Source organism: Danio rerio, chromosome 11 (genome assembly GCF_049306965.1).
Source record: "Danio rerio strain Tuebingen ecotype United States chromosome 11, GRCz12tu, whole genome shotgun sequence".
Classification (NCBI taxonomy): domain Eukaryota; kingdom Metazoa; phylum Chordata; class Actinopteri; order Cypriniformes; family Danionidae; genus Danio; species Danio rerio.
This window is the reverse complement of record NC_133186.1, coordinates 41,512,668-41,532,810: the sequence shown is the minus strand read 5'-3', so window position 1 is coordinate 41,532,810 and position 20,143 is coordinate 41,512,668. Positions and strand designations below refer to the sequence as shown.

At 39.1% G+C, this 20,143-nt stretch overlaps 1 protein-coding gene across 2 annotated transcripts in view; it reads left to right on the top strand.

Annotated features, from left to right (window-relative positions):
* Positions 1–1,929: 1,929 nt before the first annotated feature.
* The window catches only part of p3h1 (prolyl 3-hydroxylase 1), a 29,673-nt gene continuing 11,459 nt past the window's right edge, over positions 1,930–20,143 (top strand). The window contains exons 1-7 of one of the 2 annotated variants that reach the window (XM_002663819.7): positions 1,930–2,398; positions 6,823–6,975; positions 8,855–9,044; positions 12,460–12,591; positions 14,106–14,245; positions 16,391–16,480; positions 16,564–16,616. In XM_002663819.7, coding sequence (XP_002663865.1) covers positions 1,943–2,398; positions 6,823–6,975; positions 8,855–9,044; positions 12,460–12,591; positions 14,106–14,245; positions 16,391–16,480; positions 16,564–16,616 — 1,214 coding nt within the window. In that variant the 5' untranslated portion in view covers positions 1,930–1,942. Of the gene's footprint in view, positions 2,399–3,716; positions 4,611–6,822; positions 6,976–8,854; positions 9,045–12,459; positions 12,592–14,105; positions 14,246–16,390; positions 16,481–16,563; positions 16,617–20,143 lie in introns of those variants that run through there. The other variant, XM_073917083.1, reaches the window with a different exon arrangement.

The window sequence follows — 20,143 nt, the reverse complement described above, 5'->3', positions numbered from 1 at the left end:
AACTCGAGAACCGCACCGGTGTAACATAAGTCTAGCACGACACGGAGGAGGCGTTTCTAGGGTCCTGTTAGGTTTCCTGCTTTTAGTAGCAGCTGTGTAGTTGCCTGCAAAAAAATAATTGTATTTTAGATATCTACTCGATTAAATATATATTTAATATATGGATAAAATTGTGTACATGTTTCTAAAACAATAATTGAATATTGTAAGACTCATTAACATTCATTATAAATATATATTTTTAAATAAACCGATCGTGCATGTTTAGAGGTAGCCCTCGCGTTAAACATTCAACCAAACGGTATTATCATGTAAAATAGTAGAGAATGTTGTAACGCGAGTAAGTTATGAAAGTGCTGAGTTTGAACTTATAAAACACAAAAATGCAAGTCTGTACAAGTTTATCATTTGTTTATCAAGTTAAATCATTTTACCTTTAAATACTTAGAAAGAAAGAAAGCATTTATGCTTTATCACAGTCTGTAAATGAATACATTCGATATATGTTGTAGCTAACAGTTACTGAGAATGTAAAATGTAAACTGCAAATTTAAATACATTTAATAAGTAAATAAAACAGGAATGTAAATATTAAATTAAAAAATTAAATTTTAAACCATGCTAAAGGCCTTGGTAGCCTGTAACATTTCCTAACTTGGTTATTTCAAATTGGATATCTGATCATGTTGTTACGGTGGCTCAGTAGTTAGCACTGTCGCCTCACAGCAAGAAGTTTGCTGGTTCGAGTCCCAGCTGGTCAGTTGGCATTTCTGTGTAAAGTTTGCATGTTCTCCCTGTGTTGGAGTGGGTTTCCTCCGGGTGCTCCAGTTTCCCCCACAGTCCAAAGACATGTGGGACAGGTGAATAGGGTAGGCTAAATTGTCCAATAATATCCAGCTGCAGAACTGCACACGTTTTAGGCACACTCTATATATAACACTGTTATATATGTCCCACTGCTAATAGTCATGCCTTCACTTCCACATTAGAGTTTGCAATGTTTTGACTCATATGTTTTATAAAATTAATGCATATTGGCGATAATAATAATAATATATTCAAAGATGACAGAAAATTGTAACCTTTTGCATTGTTGGTTTGCTTTGGAAACATTTGATGGAAGTGAAATTTAAAATGAAAAACGCAGTCTAAGATTTGTTTGCTAAATAATGGATGAAGTATGCTTGCGGTGAACCTTAACAAGATCATAGTCAGATATATTTCAAATTAAAAGATTAAGCGAGTAAATCTAGAAAATGTTGTATACTGTTAACCCACCCATGTGTTATTAAAAAAAGGTATTACTTTCATCCCTGCTGAAGGGGTCAAAAGTAACAATGTGCAACTTTTGTTGAAAGTAAAATTATTTTGAAGTTGTTCTACATTGATACATTAATGTGGGCTTTTTTTAAGCTGCCACTATGCTGACACATAGGCATTTGTAGCTCCACCCTCTTTTAAAAAGAACAAAATCTAATTTGAATTTAAAGCGACAGTCACCAAAATAACATAATTAGGATCAAAGCCTAAAACGGGCAGTTTTAAAGAATTACAAAACATTGTGTGTGTTATTTTAAGCTAAAACTTCCCTCTAGGGACATCAGAAACTTGTTTTATATCTTGTAAAGTGTGGCATAATCGATCCCCTTTAAATTATAACTATAAAAAGTTTGGGTTTCTTTTAATTTTTTAAAAAGATACCAACTCCATTACTTTACATAATACTGTAACTGCTAGTTTTACTTCACAATGTTACTCAACTGTTACTCAACCTCAACTGTTACTTAAATCTTCTAAATCTGAGACCAGACCCGTTTTCACACAGTTGCCCTAAATATCTCGCTCCCCACACTGGCTTTCAGAGCTCCTCCCTCTTCAGAGACTTTAGGACAGTCTCCAAAACCGAGATCTACCTCCTCGCAGGCCTCCAGTAGTCTCCAAGATGTGGACCTCACTGTGCCTCATCTCAATCCTCTCCACTGTCCACTTCACCCGGTGTGACCCTCAAATCAATGCGGGATTTCAGCCGTACGACCTGCTCTTCGACAACGCGGTGGAGGCGTATTATAAGCAGGACTGGCTGGCTGTGATCCTCAACATGGAGAAAGCGCTGCGGAATAAAGGAGCGCTGCGTAAAATACAGACGCACTGTCGCCTGTCCTGCGCCAATAACACCGCTTTTGGGGAGCCTCTTCCCGGTTTGGGCATCCCGATCCCAGGCTCCGGCTCTGTGGAGGATTTAGCGTTTTTCCAGAGGATCCTCCAACGGGCCGATTGCGTGAATGCGTGTGAAAGCGAGAAACTGGGACCGGCGACCCTGCATAAAGTTAGTGAGAATGTTGAGCTGGAGTTTAAGAAGAGGACGCCGTATAATTACCTGCAAGTGGCCTACTTTAAGGTAATATGAAAAGTGCATGAAAACTTTTTAGTATGAGAAAAGTGTGATTTAACTTTAAAGCTAGATGGAGAATACAATCTGTGCATCTCATTTTTTTGTAAACGAAGAATATCGATTGTTATATACGATGTCTGTCATGCGTTTTGATAAAGTTGATATAGATGTTTGTGTACAAAATGCAGATGTCATTGAATGGTTAAATGTTTGAAAAGCTCTTCCACGTTTCCCCAAACCCCCCCCCCCCTCCCCCCCTCCAAACTCACATTACTGTGCCACGTCTTTAGGTGGAGCCTTGCAAAGCCTCTCTGATGCTTCCTGAGCTCATGAAAGTCATAAAACACCACTGCTTTGTGAAGTGATGGTTTAAAAGTGATATAAAGTCGTGTACCTGAGCTTCAGGTCACTATATCAATTTACTTCAATAATGATGACATGGGTAATGATGTGCAACACAACTTGTAATAATAAATTGTGAGTGAGCTATTACTAAATATCTTTTTAAGGTTGTTACTTTAACTTAATGTCATTTTTTACTTGAAATAAAACAACCAAGTTGCCAATCAAATATTTATAATATAGCCTAATTTAGTTTACATTACAAAGAAATTCAAACTGTGAATTAAATTACAAAAAGCATTAATAATAATAATAATAATAATAATGGTAAAATAACACATTGAACACACTCTCCATGGGCCTTATGTATTTTATACAGTAAAAATGCTTATTATATGACCCTTAACCCAATCCTCATGTGAAACATGTGGCAAATTTGAACTGTAATAGAGTAGAACCATGTCATATACCCATGTCATTATACAAATAAACTGCCCTTGTAAACCACACACACGCGCATGTTTGCTTTTGTGAAAAGTGGGTACATTACATAGGTTTCCATTCATTTTATACTGTTTAAACCGTGTATTGTATTGACCTCACCCCACCCTACCCCTAAACCCAACCATCACAGGAGACTATGTAAAGCTTTACTCTCTTATTAAACTCATCCTGTGTGATTTAGAAGCTTTTTGAGAAATGAGGACGTCACCAATGTCCCCATATTTTACCTCCTTTTTGTAATACCTGTGTCATACCCATGTCATACAGATTTGTGTCCTGATATGTCACAAGAACACGTACACACACTCACACACACGCTGCATATGTAATTAGAGTGAGCTGTACTCAAAAATTTAAATAGCTACTCAATATTAAAATAACATTTAGCATATATGGATTTTTTTTGTAGTTTGAGTTAAATAAAAAATCAAGACTATTACTAATCTTGATAACATTAAACACACATTCATTCATTCATTCATTCATTCATTTTTCTTCTGCTTAGTTTATCAGGGGTCACGACAGCGGAATGAACCGCCAACTATTCCAGTATATGTTTTACGCAGCGGATGACTTTAGCCTCCTTGTTAGAGCAACCGACTCCCATGCAAAGAATTGCCGATTCGATCCCAGCTCATTCCAGGTTGGGTGCAGTAGTACAGGTGTGTTACACATGGGGGCTCGTCTGGGATTGGAGTGAGGTTTGGGGGGGGTGAGCTTAATGGAGGCCAGCGAACAAAGTGCTATGCAGGTAACCTCACTCCTTTGACCTCTAAAGGTGCTCTAGCAACAGTCACTAAAAGCCATGGTCTTTAGCCTCCTTGTTAGAACAACAGACTCCCCTACAAAGAATTGCCAGTTCGATCCCATGTCTGAGCAGAATGGGTGTAGTAAGACCGGTGGGTTACATTTATTTTTCTTACATGAATCACACATTTCATGTCACAAAATCTCTGTGTGTTAATAGGAACCACGGCTATTGATTTGGACTTGTTTGTATGGTCTTTTTTATCAAAAAATCGATCACCAATCACTGCAATTATATGAATCACCAAGGACCACAGATTAAGCTCAAAATCTACTTTAATGTTCAATCCAAGCTCATTCTGAAAACGTAGTCCCGCGGACATTTCTGGAGACAGCGGAATACGTCCCGGGGGGTACGTATGGCCGCATTTATTTTTTTCAAGCGAACGCCGCGGGGCGGTGTGACGCTGTTCCCTTTCGCGCTTGCCTTACCTCCTTGTGGAGGGCTTCCCTGCTGCAACCCGTTTGTCCACTCAGCTCAGCGTGTACGTCGACAGGCTCGAGATGCAGAGAGGGGTCGACCACGGCGACCGGTTTCGAGTCGAAGAGCAGTTCCAGCAATCAGGTAAGACAAAAACAGAATCCCAAAAACTAAGTGAACGAGTTTCGTGACAGGGTGAGAACGCGGCGAAATCCGAAAACGCTGTGGAATAAAAAAAATCAGGGCTTTTATTTTTTTGGACGGCTTTTGTGAACTGTTGCTCGGGTTTAGGGAAGCGAGCGGGCGGGCAGGTCGATCGGTAAAATTGGTTGGGTTCAGGAAAGGAGGAGGGCGAGTCGGCCGATTGGCCGGTCGTGCAGTCAATCATCTGGTCAGTGGGACAGCGGCCTCCGGTGGGTACACGCGAGAACAGCGCGGGCGCGAACCGAGCTCGCGAGAGGATTTCGCGGATTCGCGAAAACAAAAACTGCAGCCGTACGTACCCGCCGGGACGTATTCCGCGGTCTCCAGAATAGGGTTGTAACGGTATGAATTTTTCACGGTATGATAATCGTCTAAAACAATACCACGGTTTGACGGTTTCGCGGTATACGGTATGTTACAAATGTTACAAAATAATAGAACAGTGAAGCAAATTTGACTTTTTCCAAATAATATATTTTTAGTTACTATAAACAACACCACTTACAATGAACAAATAAAAATAAGAAAATAATAAATAATGTGTCAAAGTCCAAATAAAGTCCAAATAAACATGGTGCAAATCCTCAGTAAAAAATAGATATAAATATTTACTATACTATAAATAGTTACATAACGAAACTAGATTCAATATGGAACATCCTTAGGTTTTATGTGCCAGCATGGATATGGTTGTCTATCGATATGGATTTGGATATGGTTGTCTGCAATGCAGACAAACAGCTGCATCTTCATTTGCGTCTTTTGAAAACAGCAAGAGCAGCAGTTCGTCTTTGCTGTGTCACTGTTTTGTCATGTTTCTGTGCTGCTGTGCATGCAAAAGTACTTAGTATGAGAATTATTTCATGAAAAACTTTTTTTTTTGCGTTTTATTTAGCCGCGCATAAATGTATGCCTATCTCTCATTCCGTGTTGTTCAAAAAGCTTGGTCCACAAACAAAAGCGAAACCTATGCTTATTGGTTGTGATATAGCGAGTTTGAACCAATCTGGGCATGGAGGAGGGACAATGCATCAATGTATCATGTCTGATTTGTCCGGAGACACAGTGACGAGCGTTTCTTTGTCAAATCAGCGTTGTCAAATTTTGATGACGTAACCGCACTGATTCCGTAGCCTCTGAAAGTCATACATTATGTGATACAGCACTAGAAAGCTGAGATTCTCTTCTTTATGCCAATCTTTGAATTGTATGAATCGGATCAGCGGATCAAAAGTTATTAAACATTTAAGAGCAATACTTATTTTTAGCCGCGGGCGGCTGTCTCGGTCTTTAAGGGTTAAAACCGTTGATATGCAATTGTTCATGGTATGATAATCATGCACGTTCAAATCGTGGTAAACCGTCATACCGGTACATTGTTACAACCCTACTCCAGAAACGTCCGCTGGACTACGTTTCCACAATGAGCCTGGGTTGTTAATGTTCTACTGAAGAAAAAAAAAGTCACCAACATCTTGAATGACCGGTGGGTGAATAAATTAACAGCAAATTTGAAATTTTGGGTGAACCACCCCTTTAATTAGATATTTTTTTTCTATTTCTGCTGAGAATTTTGGTAAAAGGCTGTGGATTTCTGGGGATTTATTTTGGGAGTATCATAACTAAAACCTTAATATATGAAATAAAAAATAATATCTTTTAAACTTTTATTTAATGTTTAAATTGAAAATCCAATTAGATTCACGTCATTTGGTAAATAAAGCAAGTTTGTGATATAATATATCTACTAAAAAACAGAAAATATTACTGTGCAAACTGCATTGTACATAAATCAGATGAACATTTTCACATTAGTCAATAATATTACTGAAATTAATAAAAAACTGAATAAATATAAATTTACACACATTTACTCAAGTAAATAAACAGAATTAATGATGGGCTAAAAATCTACAGAATTCTGTACGTGCACAGATTCCGAGTGGGTCTACTTAAGATACACTACACTAACATGTACATGTATGCACACAGCATATACACATACTGTATATCACATTATATGATTTGAAATGTGTCAGTAAGATACATTCTAGAAATATTTTAACGTCTATTTTTATTCTGAACTATTTTTATAGAGCTCTGACTTGCAAACCATGAGAATATCTGAACATTTCTTTCCTTGTACTTACAGATAAACAAGCTTGACAAGGCAGTGGCAGCAGCAAATACATTTTTCATGGCGAACCCCGAGCATGTGGAGATGAAACAGAATTTAGATTATTACAGGATGATGGCTGGGGTGCAGGAGACCGATTTCAAGGACCTGGAGGAGAAACCGCACATGGTGTGATGAATGATTATTAACCTAGACTTAGATTTATATTCCATGCAATCACTGCCTTACAATATATGCTTATAATTAGGGATGCAGAATATACACACTGTAAAACCCCAAAAGTTAAGGTAGCTCAAATCATTTGAGGAAACCGATTGCAACACAATTTAGGTTCAAAAACAAGTGCTTACTTAATCTATTTGAGTAAATGAAGCAATTTGAGCCTAGTAAAACCCATAAAGGAAGAGAACTCAAACCAACTGAGTACTGTAAAACCCAATGAGTTATGGCAACTCAAACCGTTTGAGGAAACCGATTGCAATAAACAACTAATCTATTGGCTCGTTTCCACTGACTGGTACAGTACGGTACGGTTTGGGTCGATATGGGTCACCTTTATCAGGCTTGCATTTCCACTACCAAGGGTACCCTTTTGGTGGGCGTGGTGCATGACAAAGTTTCAGTCGTATCATTCTCGCTCGAGGAAATGTCTACAATAAAGCTGTACGGGTCGCTCACATATCATATGAAAAGCACTTCTCACAAAACACACATAAATACTTGTGCAAAAATGTTCATTACTAACTTTTCTATAAACATGATTTAATTATAACTGCAGATCAATTGGAGCGCGAAATAGCCTAGTGTAACATCTGTAATTATTTTAAATAAATAAATAAATGAACATATATGAACACATACATACACACTACGATATTTTACATACTACAGAAAAACTACACGCAGCATCCATTTCGTCCTTAATTTGGTTTAAAACAACACAAAATATAGCCCACAGTCAGTGAAAACCTCATATCTGTGTCTGTAATCTTCAGCAGCACATGTCATGTAGCCTCTGTTAGAGAGTCACTCCATCATTCCCAGTTCATTTTAGTCCAAAAGGTGATGATAAAAAATAAAACATGGCAGTTTGTTTACGTTTGCTGAAGAAATAACGTGCTACTTTTTTCTCGGCTTCTCCTTTTTTTCGCGCTTCACTCTCACATTTGTCAGTGTATGGCAGAATCGGGTTTCAAAAGCACGTCAATAATCAAGCGCTCGTTATAATCATCAGCTCAAGAAGTTTGTGTATGTCAGATTTAGACGAGTGGCGAGCGCAAGCAAGAAAGCGAAACAGCTCACGCTTCAGACTGGCTCGTAAAAAACTACGAGGCACAGGGTAGATTCTGCTCTACTCCATGGCTTTGTGGCTGTTCATCAACACGACGGCAAGGTTTGTTTGAGCCCGGATCAACCATGGCTTGTTATTATATGTATATATAATGCCGCTGTAATCTCTCGCTGTGTATTTCAAACATGGCGGGCATTTTGTTTTAATTCTGGCTTGTTGCGTAAGCGAATGTCATATCTCTGTAAACCAATAGCGTTCAGCTGCGCGTCTAGCTCCACCTATTGGTACCCTTTCTCCTGTTTGGTACCCTTTCGAAAGGGTGCTCAAAAAGTGGTACGGTTCGGTGCGCCTTTTGACAGTGAAAACGGCCTTAAAAGCATATCAAACCGAACCATACCGTACCACTCAGTGGAAACGGGCCATTTGAGTACTGAGAACTTAATCCATTTAAGTTGAAGTAATGAGGTATTTAATTAACTCATTACCTTCAACACTTAGTTCATAACAATGGTTTTAGGGTTTTAGATGGGTTTTAAAGGGCTAAAAAAACAATTGCTTTTATTCTAGCTGAAATAAAACAAACGAGACTTCAGAAGAAAAAATATTATAGGAAATACTGTGAAAAATTTCTTGCTTTGAAATTATCCTCAATTTCACAATATGTTTTGCTGAAAATCTTGTCAGTTTTTCCCAATACCATGCAGCTCTACTTATAATGCTATTGAATAAGCTGTGACTGTCATTTCTGATTTTCAGGCAGAATTTTTGCAAGGCAAGATTCATTACAGTACGGAAGATTTCGTTCCAGCCGTCGAGCATTTTGAGGCGGCGGTTGAAGAGTATTTCGGCGCTTATGAGGAATGCCGAGTTCTGTGTGAGGGAGCGTTCGATTATGATGGATACAACTACATGGAGTACAACGCTGATCTCTTCCAGTCAATGACAGGTATGTGCACTAATGACTTTCACCAGATTGTGTTTGTTTGATTATCTGTGATTTAAAAGTCAAAAATCTAAATTAATTAGTATCAGTATGTTAATCTTAACCCTTTGTGTGCTTTTAAGGAATGTTTTCATCCACTCTGGGGTGACTTTGATTCTTACTTTGGCCACAACATTTAGCAAATGGAATGATTTTTGGTGCTAAATCTTATTTTGACACATATTTTGGGAAAATGCTTTGAAATTTTCCAAAAATTCAACAATACACTATAAGCAAATTGACTACCTTTTTGTTATGTTGGTGGCTGTTTTTGCCCTGCTTCCATTATAATTTCACCATGACACCATATAATCATGCGTTCTTGATTGTTGGTGGTCTTCCCTGTTGGAAAGAGGTACAATTTGTAATTTTTACTGTCATGTACACGAATGAAGTCTGGTATAATGTTAATGCACACAGTCTGCTCTGGTCCAGAGACACAGAAGCACAAAGCAAAAACTATGCGACAACTGGGACAGTCCACAAAATGCATCTGAACTATTAAATGTTGTATTTTGAGGTGGACAAACAGTGAGAAAACAGTAGGCGTGGCTTGTTTTTTCTACTGCAAGCTGATTGGGTGTAGCAAAGTAGGCACTTCATTCATAAATATCAGGTTATTACAAGCTAACAGACACCCACTGCTCACCGTTTCTGTGTTGTCAAAACTGACCGTTGAATGGGTGTGCTTAAGCATGTTAGCCACGCCCAGTACCTCAGACAGACGTTATCTGAGAATTTAACTGAAAACAAACAGGAAGCGCATTTTCAGATTTTTAATTAAAGGGCAAACTATTTTTTTGCACAGATGGATTGTTCACCCCCAAATGAGCAATGTAAGCTAAAAAAATCATATGGTTAGTTTTGATTTCATGGGGACTTTAATGTCAGTTTGTACATGCTCCTTATTGTCTTTCTACGAAGGACAAGGAATGTGTACTGGAAGCTGTTAGCAAAACGATTTCGGACGCAGCCATTGACTGCTATTGACTGGTGATTGCGATTCTCCAGGGAAGGGGCTTGGTCCAGATAATGGTATCTACAGATTTTGTGTGATTCAAATGTTTAGAAATGAAACTAATGAGACAACTGTTGTCCAATTTGTTTATTGGTGATTCCGAATATGAAATTCAATCGTAAGCTTGGCAAGCAGTTTTGGAGAATCTGATGTATCCCCGTTCAGACAGAATGCCAGAGCATTATGCCTGAGAGGTGTATTAAAGAATGGTCATCAAGTAAAATGACTTTCCTTAAAGGGACTTTGCTATTATTCAGCAGCAGCATTCAAAAAGACTGAAAGTAAATAAACGCCAGGCGGTTATAACACAGGTTTAAGCGTCTTATGTCTGTGTGCATTAGGGTTGTAACAATATACCGGTATGACGGTTTACCACGATTTGAACGTGCACGATTATCATACCATGAACAATTGCATATCAACGGTTTTAACCCTTAAAGACCGAGACAGCCGCCCGCAGCTAAAAATAAGTATTGCTCTTAAATGTTTAATAACTTTTGATCCGCTGATCCGATTCATACAATTCAAAGATTGGCATAAAGAAGAGAATCTCAGCTTTCCAGTGCTGTATCACATAACATTCGCGGACTTTCAGAGGCTCCGGAATCAGTGCGGTTACGTCATCAACATTTGACAACGCTGATTTGACAAAGAAACGCTCGTCACTGTGTCTCCGGACAAATCAGACATGATACATTGATGCATTGTCCCTCCTCCATGCCCAGATTGGTTCAAACTCGCTATATCACAACCAATAAGCATAGGTTTCGCTTTTGTTTGTGGACCAAGCTTTTTGAACAACACGGAATGAGAGATGGGCATACATTTATGCGCGGCTAAATAAAACGCAAAAAAAAAAGTTTTGCATGAAATAATTCTCATACTAAGTACTTTTGCATGCACAGCAGCACAGAAACATGACAAAACAGTGACACAGCAAAGACGAACTGCTGCTCTTGCTGTTTTCAAAAGACGCAAATGAAGGTGCAGCTGTTTGTCTGCATTGCAGACAACCATATCCAAATCCATATCCACAGACAACCATATCCATGCTGGCACATAAAACCTAAGGATGTTCCATATTGAATCTAGTTTCGTTATGTAACTATTTATAGTATAGTAAATATTTATATCTATTTTTATTGAGGATTTGCACCATGTTTATTTGGACTTTATTTAGACTTTGACACATTATTTATTATTTTCTTATTTTTTTATTTGTTCATTGTAAGTGGTGTTGTTTATAGTAACTAAAAATATATTATTTGGAAAAAGTCAAATTTGCTTCACTGTTCTATTATTTTGTAACATTTGTAACATACCGTATACCGCGAAACCGTCAAACCGTGGTATTGTTTTAGACGATTATCATACCGTGAAAAATTCATACCGTTACAACCCTAGTGTGCATGCACAGTACCTAAAAGAATACATAATTAGACATTTTAGTGTGGATGAATGAAAGACTTGAAAATATAGTGTGGACCTGGAGCATTTTTAAACAAAAATCTATTGTAGACATAACCTAATGGCTGATTTATACTTCTACGTCAAGTGCGTCACGCGTATGGTCCGGCGCAGCGTTTGCTCGGTCGCATAGCCTTCACCTCTCAAAAAATGCAACAACATTTCGCAAAAACTCGTAGCACAAGCCCTGTGATTGGTCAGCTTGGCAGTGTTGACGAGTGTGGGTGGGGCTGAGAGCCCAATGGAGTGAGTGTTTAAGAAGTGTCGAGTCCAATAAAGGAGCTCCAGATGGAAACTTTTGTTTTGTGTTTACCTTTTGATCAAAGTTGTTGCATGTCTGCCGGTTCCCGCCTCTGAATAAGTGAGTTTGAGCTACTTGTACATTAAGGTAGCATTCAGAAAAAATAAAACTCCTGTGAAGAAACGACACAGAGGAACATAAGCACCTAGCATTTTGGAAGTGTTATTGTGGGTCACGGCGATCACTTGAAGCAGAAGTATAAATCAGTCTTAAGTCACACAAAACTAATTCAAGGTACTTTAGGACACCTTTAATAATCTCTCTTACTTGAAAATCGATTTGTGTTTGATGTCTCGTTGGAGTTTTATTTTCCTTTAATGTGTTTCTGTTAGTCTAAATCAGGGCTGCTCAACCCTGTTCCTGGAGATCTACCTTATAGCAGATTTAAGTTGCAACCCATATCTAACACACCTGCCTGTAATTATCAAGTGCTGTTCAGGTTCTATTTAATTGGTTCAGGTGTGTTTGATCAGGGTTGGAGCTGAACTTTGCAGGAAGGTTGATCTCCAGGAAAAGAGGTAAGCAGCTCTGGTATAAGTCTTTCAAGTATGATTTTCTTGGAGAATTGATGTCTGTATGTGCTTTGATCACAGATCATTATCTTCATGTTTTGAGCTGCAAACAAAACTGTGCCGTTGAGCTGGCATCCACCGCTGGGAGAGAAACACCTTTTGAAGATTTCCTGCCCTCACACTTCAACTACCTGCAGTTCTCATACTATAACAGTACGGTACACTCCTGAGTAGCATAATCATGTTCAGCACCACATTTCAAAGCTTTTATTCTTAACTAAAAACAGAATTATAAATATTTTGTTTTCTTTTGGTCATTGAATTAGACTTAGAGGGCAGCATGGTGGCTCAGTGGTTGGCACTGTCACCTCACAGCAAGAAGGTTACTGGTTCAAGTTCTGGCTGGGCCAGTTAGCATTTCTGTGTGGAGTTTGCATGTTTCTCCCGTGTTGCTGTGGGTTTGCTCAGAGTGCTCTGGTTTCTCCACAGTCCAAACACATGTGCTATAGGTGAATTGAATAAACCAAATTGGCCCTAGTGTATGAGTGTGTGTGAATGTGAGAGTGTATGGGTGTTTCCTAGTACTGGGTTGCAGTTGGAATGGCATCCGCTGTGTAAAACATATGCCAGAATAGTTGGTGGTTCATTCCGCTGTGGAGACCCCTGATGAATAAGGGACTGAGCCAAAGGAAAAAGAATGAATTACACTTTTAAGTATTAATTAATTTATATTAGTGTATTAATGTTATTAAAACTGACATAAAATAGTAATATCACTAGCTTTTTAGAAATTAGTTTATATATTTTTAAATTGCACACATTTGACTAATAATTCTAACTAAATATATTACATACTAATAAATATAACTATTAACATTATTAAAGCTAATTCAAATTAAAAAATTTTTATATTAGATAAAAACTATAACAGTTCTTTTACATTTATAATACATTATCAAATATTATGTTTTTTAATTGTATATTAAAAAAACTAAATGTTAAATCTTTAAAAATCATATATTAAAAAAATTATAAATACATAAATATGAAGGATTAATAACCTATATTTTTAAATGTAGCAAAAATATGAATGTGCATATCTATGAAAAGTCAAAGTATCAATTATTTTTTACATATTTGAAAATGGAGGGGTCAAGGTGGCGCAGTGGGTAGCACAATCTCCTCACAGCAAGAAGGTCGCTGGTTTGAGCTTCGGCTGAGTCAGTTGGCATTTCTGTGAGGAGTTTGTATGTTTTCTCTGTACTGGCGTGGGCTTCCTCTAGGTGCTCCGTTTTACCCATTTCAAACACATGTGCTATAGGTGAATTGGGTAGGCTAAATTGTCCGTAGTGTATGTATGTGAATGAATGTGTATGTGTGTTCCCAGTACTGGGTTGCAGCTGGAAGGGCATTCACTACGTAAAACATATGCTGGATAAGTTGGGGGTTCATTCCACTGTGGCGACCTCAGAATAATAAAAAACTAAGCCAAAAAGAAAATGAATAAATAAATGAGTATTTGAAATTAGCTGTAGACTGCAGAGACAATTAATCAATCAAATTTAAATTAAACGTTTATTGCTGTCTGTATTATTAACACTGATAAATGTAGCAAAAATATTAGTGATATGTGGATTGTTTGTTATCATTGGTTAAATTTTGATGTACTTCATCATTTATTTACGACTATGTTCATTTTAAAAGCTTTTGATCTCTCTCTTTCCCAGTGGAGAAATTCGAGCAGGCCATTGAGTGTGCTAAAACATACCTGCTCTTCCACCCTGAGGATGCAGTCATGGCTCAGAACATTGCGTATTACTCCGCTGTGCTGGGAGACGAAAAAGCCGTCAACATCACGGAAAGAGAGGTATAGAGTATATTTCAGTGTTTCCCAACCCTGTTCCCGATGGCACACCAACAATACACGTTCAACCTCTGCCTAATCAAACTGAATCAACTCATCAGAACATCAGAAGAGACTCCAAAACCTGAAGTTAATGGGTCAGAGAAGGGAGACATCCAAAATATCTACTGTTGGTGTGCCCCCAGGAACAGGGTTGGGAAACAATGGTCTAGGCACTTGCACATTTCTGAACTACAGTACATTTATGTTTAATATCAATTAATAAAAACATGTTCCTATCATTAATGTCTTTCTGATGAGACGTTAAACTGAGGTCCTGACTCTTTGTGGTCATTATAAATCCCATTGCACTTTTTGTAAAGAGTAGAGGTGTAACCGCGGTGTTCTGGCCAAATTCTCTCTCGGCCCTTAACCTTCATGGCCTCCCAATCATCCCTATCCAGCGAATTGGCTCTATTACCGTCTCTCCATTCTTGTGAAGAGTCATACACGATAAACGCGCTATATACATCCACATTACTTACTTACTAATATGGCCCATTTCCACTAAGTGGTACGGTATGGTTCGGTTTGGTTTGGTACGCTTTTATGGCCGTTTCCACGGTCAAAAGCGTACCGAACCAAACCGTACCATACCACTTTTTCGGCACCCTTTCGATAGTGTCCCAAACGGGAGAAAGGGTACCAAAAGGTGGAGCTACACGTGCAGCTGAATGCTGATTGGTTACAGAGATACGTCATGAGCTCGTGGAGCTACACAGAATGTAAACAACGGAACCGCCATGTTTTTTTAAATACAAAGCCGAGACATTACATAGAAATACTATATGCATATAATAACCAGCCATGGATGATCCGGGCTCAAACAAACCTTGCTGTCGTCTCTGTGAACAGACATAAAACCAAGAAGAAAAATCTGCCGTGTCCTGTTGTTGTTTTACGAGCCCGTCTAAAAGTGCTAGCGGTATTCAGTTTCTTCCGGGAGCTCGCGAACACTTCTATATATTTCTATAGAAATCATTAGTCTCTAATGCAGGGCTATGCAATTGCCGAACCCAGCCCCCAAAGCAATTAGTTTCAGCCCTCCAAATAGTGACCGATACATTAAAAATAAATTTAGTTCAGTCAAAAAAACGGCCCCTATAGTTAAGAAGTGACGTGTGTCTGTTCAATACAGCACGAGCTGCAGTTGAAGGTTGCACAGAGCGTAAGTCACGTGACATTACGTGAGTGTTGTGAGCAGTTAAAAGCATTTGGATATGTTTGTAGAAAAGGCCTTTTAGACAATGCACTGATATCGATAATAGGGACGCAATGAATAGCTGATTTCACTATTAACCGCGCTTTAGTTCATAACGGTAAATAAACCGTGAATTAATCTGTTGCACGGAACAAAACTGCTTCAACTAAACAAAGTTATGCCACCTGTGTGCTAGTTTAAAGTTCCGAGCTAATACAGAGGCTAATACGCACGCACATTGGATTAACTAGAAGCAGGCCGTTCACATATTGCATCTTTCCCGCGTGCAAGTTCATTGTTTCCAATGGAGGCGTGCGCATATTTAAAGCGAACCGATGCACTCGAGCCCTCCAGGCGCACATAGTAGGCTTATGCTGTAGCGGTGAGAGTTGTCCATGGCTTTCAGTGCAGTGTAATCAAAAGATTCTATAATCTTTGCATCCTTAATTGTTAGGCAGTTTAAAACATAACTTATATGAATGTGTCTGAAAAAGAATGTATAGAAAAAGTCTACTCAAGCAACTGCTTTTGTTGTGCTTCGAAACACAACATTTGAATATGTTTGTAAAAAAGCCACATTGTAAAATACAGTATATGAGCTCTTGAATTGCTGTTGTGTCATCACTTATATTGCAAGTCATATCTCTCCGGCCCCTCTTTGGGATGCTTTTCATGAACTGGCTCCAATGACAAACTAATTGAATAGGCTTGCTCTAATATAAAAGAAATTAGTTTTTAGAAATTAAAACTATTATTAAAACTATGTTTAGAAATGTGTTGGCAAAATCTTCTTTCCGTTAAACAGAAATTGGGGAAAAAAATATACAGAGGGGCTAATAATTCTGACTTTAACTGTATATCGTCATGTCGTGCATTTATTTTTAACATTGTGTGTTTTCTTCTTACAGGTGGTTAAACAGCATATAAAGAGATCTCTGCTGGAAAAAGAGCTCCTTTACTACGGCTATGAGATGTTTGGTAAAGCGTTTGTTGATCCAGTAAGTGTGCTCACTGCTGTGCTTTTCACATTGATTTATTCATTCACAAGATAATTTCAACTCTTTATTTTATTCTGCCTTAGGACACATGGACACCTGAGGAAGTCATGCCCAAGAAACTAAGAGACAAACAGAAGTAAGAATAATTATGTTGTTGCAATCAAAGTATTACAGATGCAACGTTAAGAGGTTATTATTTTGATTATTGGGTGCACTAAGATAGATTTAACATGCTTAATATAAAAATATATCTAAAAATATCATCATTTATCATTCATTCACTCATTTTCCTTCGGCTTAGTCCATGATTATCAGGGGTTGCCACAGTGGAATGAACCACCAACTTATCCAGCATATTTTTTACACAGCAGATTCTCTTCCAGCCGCAACCCAGTACTGGGAAACACCCATTCACTCTCACATTCACACACACACACTCATACACTACAGACAATTTAGTTCATCCAATTCACCTATAGTGCATGTCTTTGGACTGTGGGGGAAATCGGAGCACCCGGAGGAAACCCAGCCCAACACAGGGAGAACAAGCCAACTCCACACAGAAATGGTGCTAAGCACTGAGCCACTGTGTCGCCCATGTTATTTTTCATATGCTGTTATTTAATTGAGTTCTGGTTTCTGCAAAGCCCTGCCTTATCAGCTACAGCCACATCACCCTGCAGTCCAAGACCGGTTACACACTGAAGCTAAACTGGGCTGAGCCTGCTCAGTATCTGCATGGGGGACCACATGGGAAAACTAGGTTGCTGTTGGAAGTAGTTAGTGAGACCAGCAGGGGGTGCTCAACCTGTGTGAGTCTGTGTCTGTGTGAGTCCTAATGCCCTAGTATAGTGAAGGGGACACTACACTATACACCAAGGGTGGCCAACCCTGTTCCTGGAGAGCCACCTTCCTGCAGGTTTCAGTTGCTACCCATATCAAACACACCTGAACCAATTAATTAGGACCTGAACACCACATGATAATTACAGGCAGGTGTGTTTGATATGGGTTGCAACTGAAATCTGCAGGAAGGTGGCTCTCCAGGAACAGGGTTGGCCACCCCTGCTATACACTATACGTTTGGCCAGCGGAGAAATTAGAGTGGTTGTGCCAGACTGAGTTTGGTTTCTTTCAAGGTTTTTTATCTTCACTCGCCTATCGGTGAAGTTTTTTTTCCCTCTCCGCTGTCGCCTCTAGCTTGCATGGTTTGGGATCAGTAGAGCTACCCCTCGATGAATTTGCTCTTCAGTGTTTGGACTCTCAGTAATGATTTTAAACTACACTGAACTTAAACACTAAAAACTGAACTACTCTGTTCCAATTTACCTTGGCCATTTATGTAGAGCTGCTTTGACACAATCTACATTGTAAAAGCGCTATACAAATAAAGCTGAATTGAATTGAATGCTGTCAGTGGGCACCTTCTTTCGGATGAGATGTTAAACCGAGGTCCTGACTCTCTGTGGTCATTAAAAATCCCATAGCACTTCTTATAAAGAGTAGGGGTGTAGCCCCGGTGTCCTGATCAAATTCCCTCTATCAGCCCTTACCCATCATGACCCCCCCCCCCCCCAATCATCCCCATGCAACGAATTGGTGCTGTCACTGTCTCTCCACTCCACCTATAGCTGGCGTGTGGTGAGCGCACTGACGCCGTTGTCTTGTGGCTGCCGTCGTATCATCCAAGTGGATGCTGCACAATGGTGATAAAGTGGGGAGATCCCCCTCGTGATACTGAAGCGTTTTGGGTGTATGGCCATACACAATAAATGCGCTATACAAATACTTACTTTAATAAGCTCAGAGTGATTGGACAGCTGACTTAGTGCATTGTGATTGGCCAAACACCTCAAATGTTTGTTATAAACATAACACCTTTTACTATAATCACAACTACAACTCTATTTACTAAAGCCTTGTTTTCTTTCGTTGTATATCGCTTTTAATTATGGTAACGTTAAATTGTGGCGCGTTTGTGGAAGTCATAGACAGGCTTGGGTCAGTGTATTTTAGGAGTATATACAGTTGAAATCAGAATTATTCAACCCAGGCTCATTCTGGAAACGTAGTCCCGTGGACGTTTCTGGAGACCGTGAAATATATGCCGGGAGGTACATATTTTTGCAGTTTTTGTGAATCTACGAGAGGCCGCTGTGTGCTTTTTCTTATCTCAAATGTCTCTCGCGAGTGCCGTTCGAGCCCGAGCTGTTTTTATGTAAACCCACCAGAGGCCGCTGTTGAACGACTGTCTGTCTGACTGACTGAATGATTGACTGGGTGACTGGCTAATCAACTGACCCACCCTACTTCTTCCCTAAACTCAACCAATTTTACAGATTGACCCGCCCACCCGCTTACTTCCCTAAACTCTACCAACAATTTACAAAGGCTGTCCAGAATAGGAAAACCCCTCGTCTGATTTTGACCGCGTTTTCGGATTTCACCACATTCTCACCCTGTTATGAACTTGTTCACTTTATTTTTTGGATTCTGTTTTTGTCTTACTTGATTTCTGGAACCGCTCTTTCCCAGACTCGAACCCGGTCGTCATCGTCAGCTCCTCTCTGCGTCGCAAGTCCGCCAACGTACACGACGAGCTAACTGGACAAACTGGTTGTGGAGTGAAAGCCCTCCACACATAGATAAGCGGTCAGCCAGTGAGCGTGAAAAGGAACTGCGTCATACCGCCCTGTAGCGTTCGCTTAAAAAATGTAATGCTGCCGTACGTACCTCCGGCTACATAATTCGCGGCCTTCAGAAACATCCACTGGACTACGTTTTCAGAATGAGTTCTCCTGTATATTCTTTTCCCAAGTGAAGTTTCACAAGCTAATTTCGAGAGGAGCACATGATATGATTGACTGCAGCTGGCCACTCATGTACACTCATTAGCTAGCCAATCAGATTGATCCAAACTCACTATAAGTAGCCTAGTTAGAACTTCTCCCTTATCTTCGTTTTTCCAAAGAAACCCCCCATCCACCTCTTCTCCTCCTTTCCTCCTTTACCAGGGCAGCTCTCGAGAACCACCTGATCTCGTACTCCCCTCACATGCTCTATGGACCAGGCGGGAGACCTGGGCTCAACTATCTCCGAGCTCAGGGTTCTCTTCCGGGACAGCATGCCAAACCTGCTAACTTGCTAACAAGTAGTCAAACAGTATCTAAGTGTGAACTCTTGAAGTTCTGTTTACCAAAGAGATGAGCACATTTCTAAACATAACAGTTTTAATAACTTATGTCTAATAACTGATTTATTTTTTTCTGCCATGATGACAGTAAATAATATTTGACTAAATATTTTTCAAAATGCTAATATTCAGCTTAAAGTGACATTTAAAGGCTTAACTGGGTTAAATAGGCAGGTCATTGTATAACGATGGTTTGTTCTGCAGATAATCAAAGAAAAATATTGCTTAAGCGGGCTAATCATTTTTAGCTTAAAAGGGCTTTAATAAAATAAAAAAACTGCTTCTATCTTAGCTTAAATACAACCGACTTTGCAGTTTTTCTTTAAAGCCGACTTCCTCCAGAAGAAAAAAATAATATCAGACATACTGTGAAAAATGTCTTGCTCTGTTGACCATCATCCTGGAAATATTTGAAAAGAAAATACAAAATCACAGGAGGGGCTAATAATTTTGATTTTAACTCTATATAG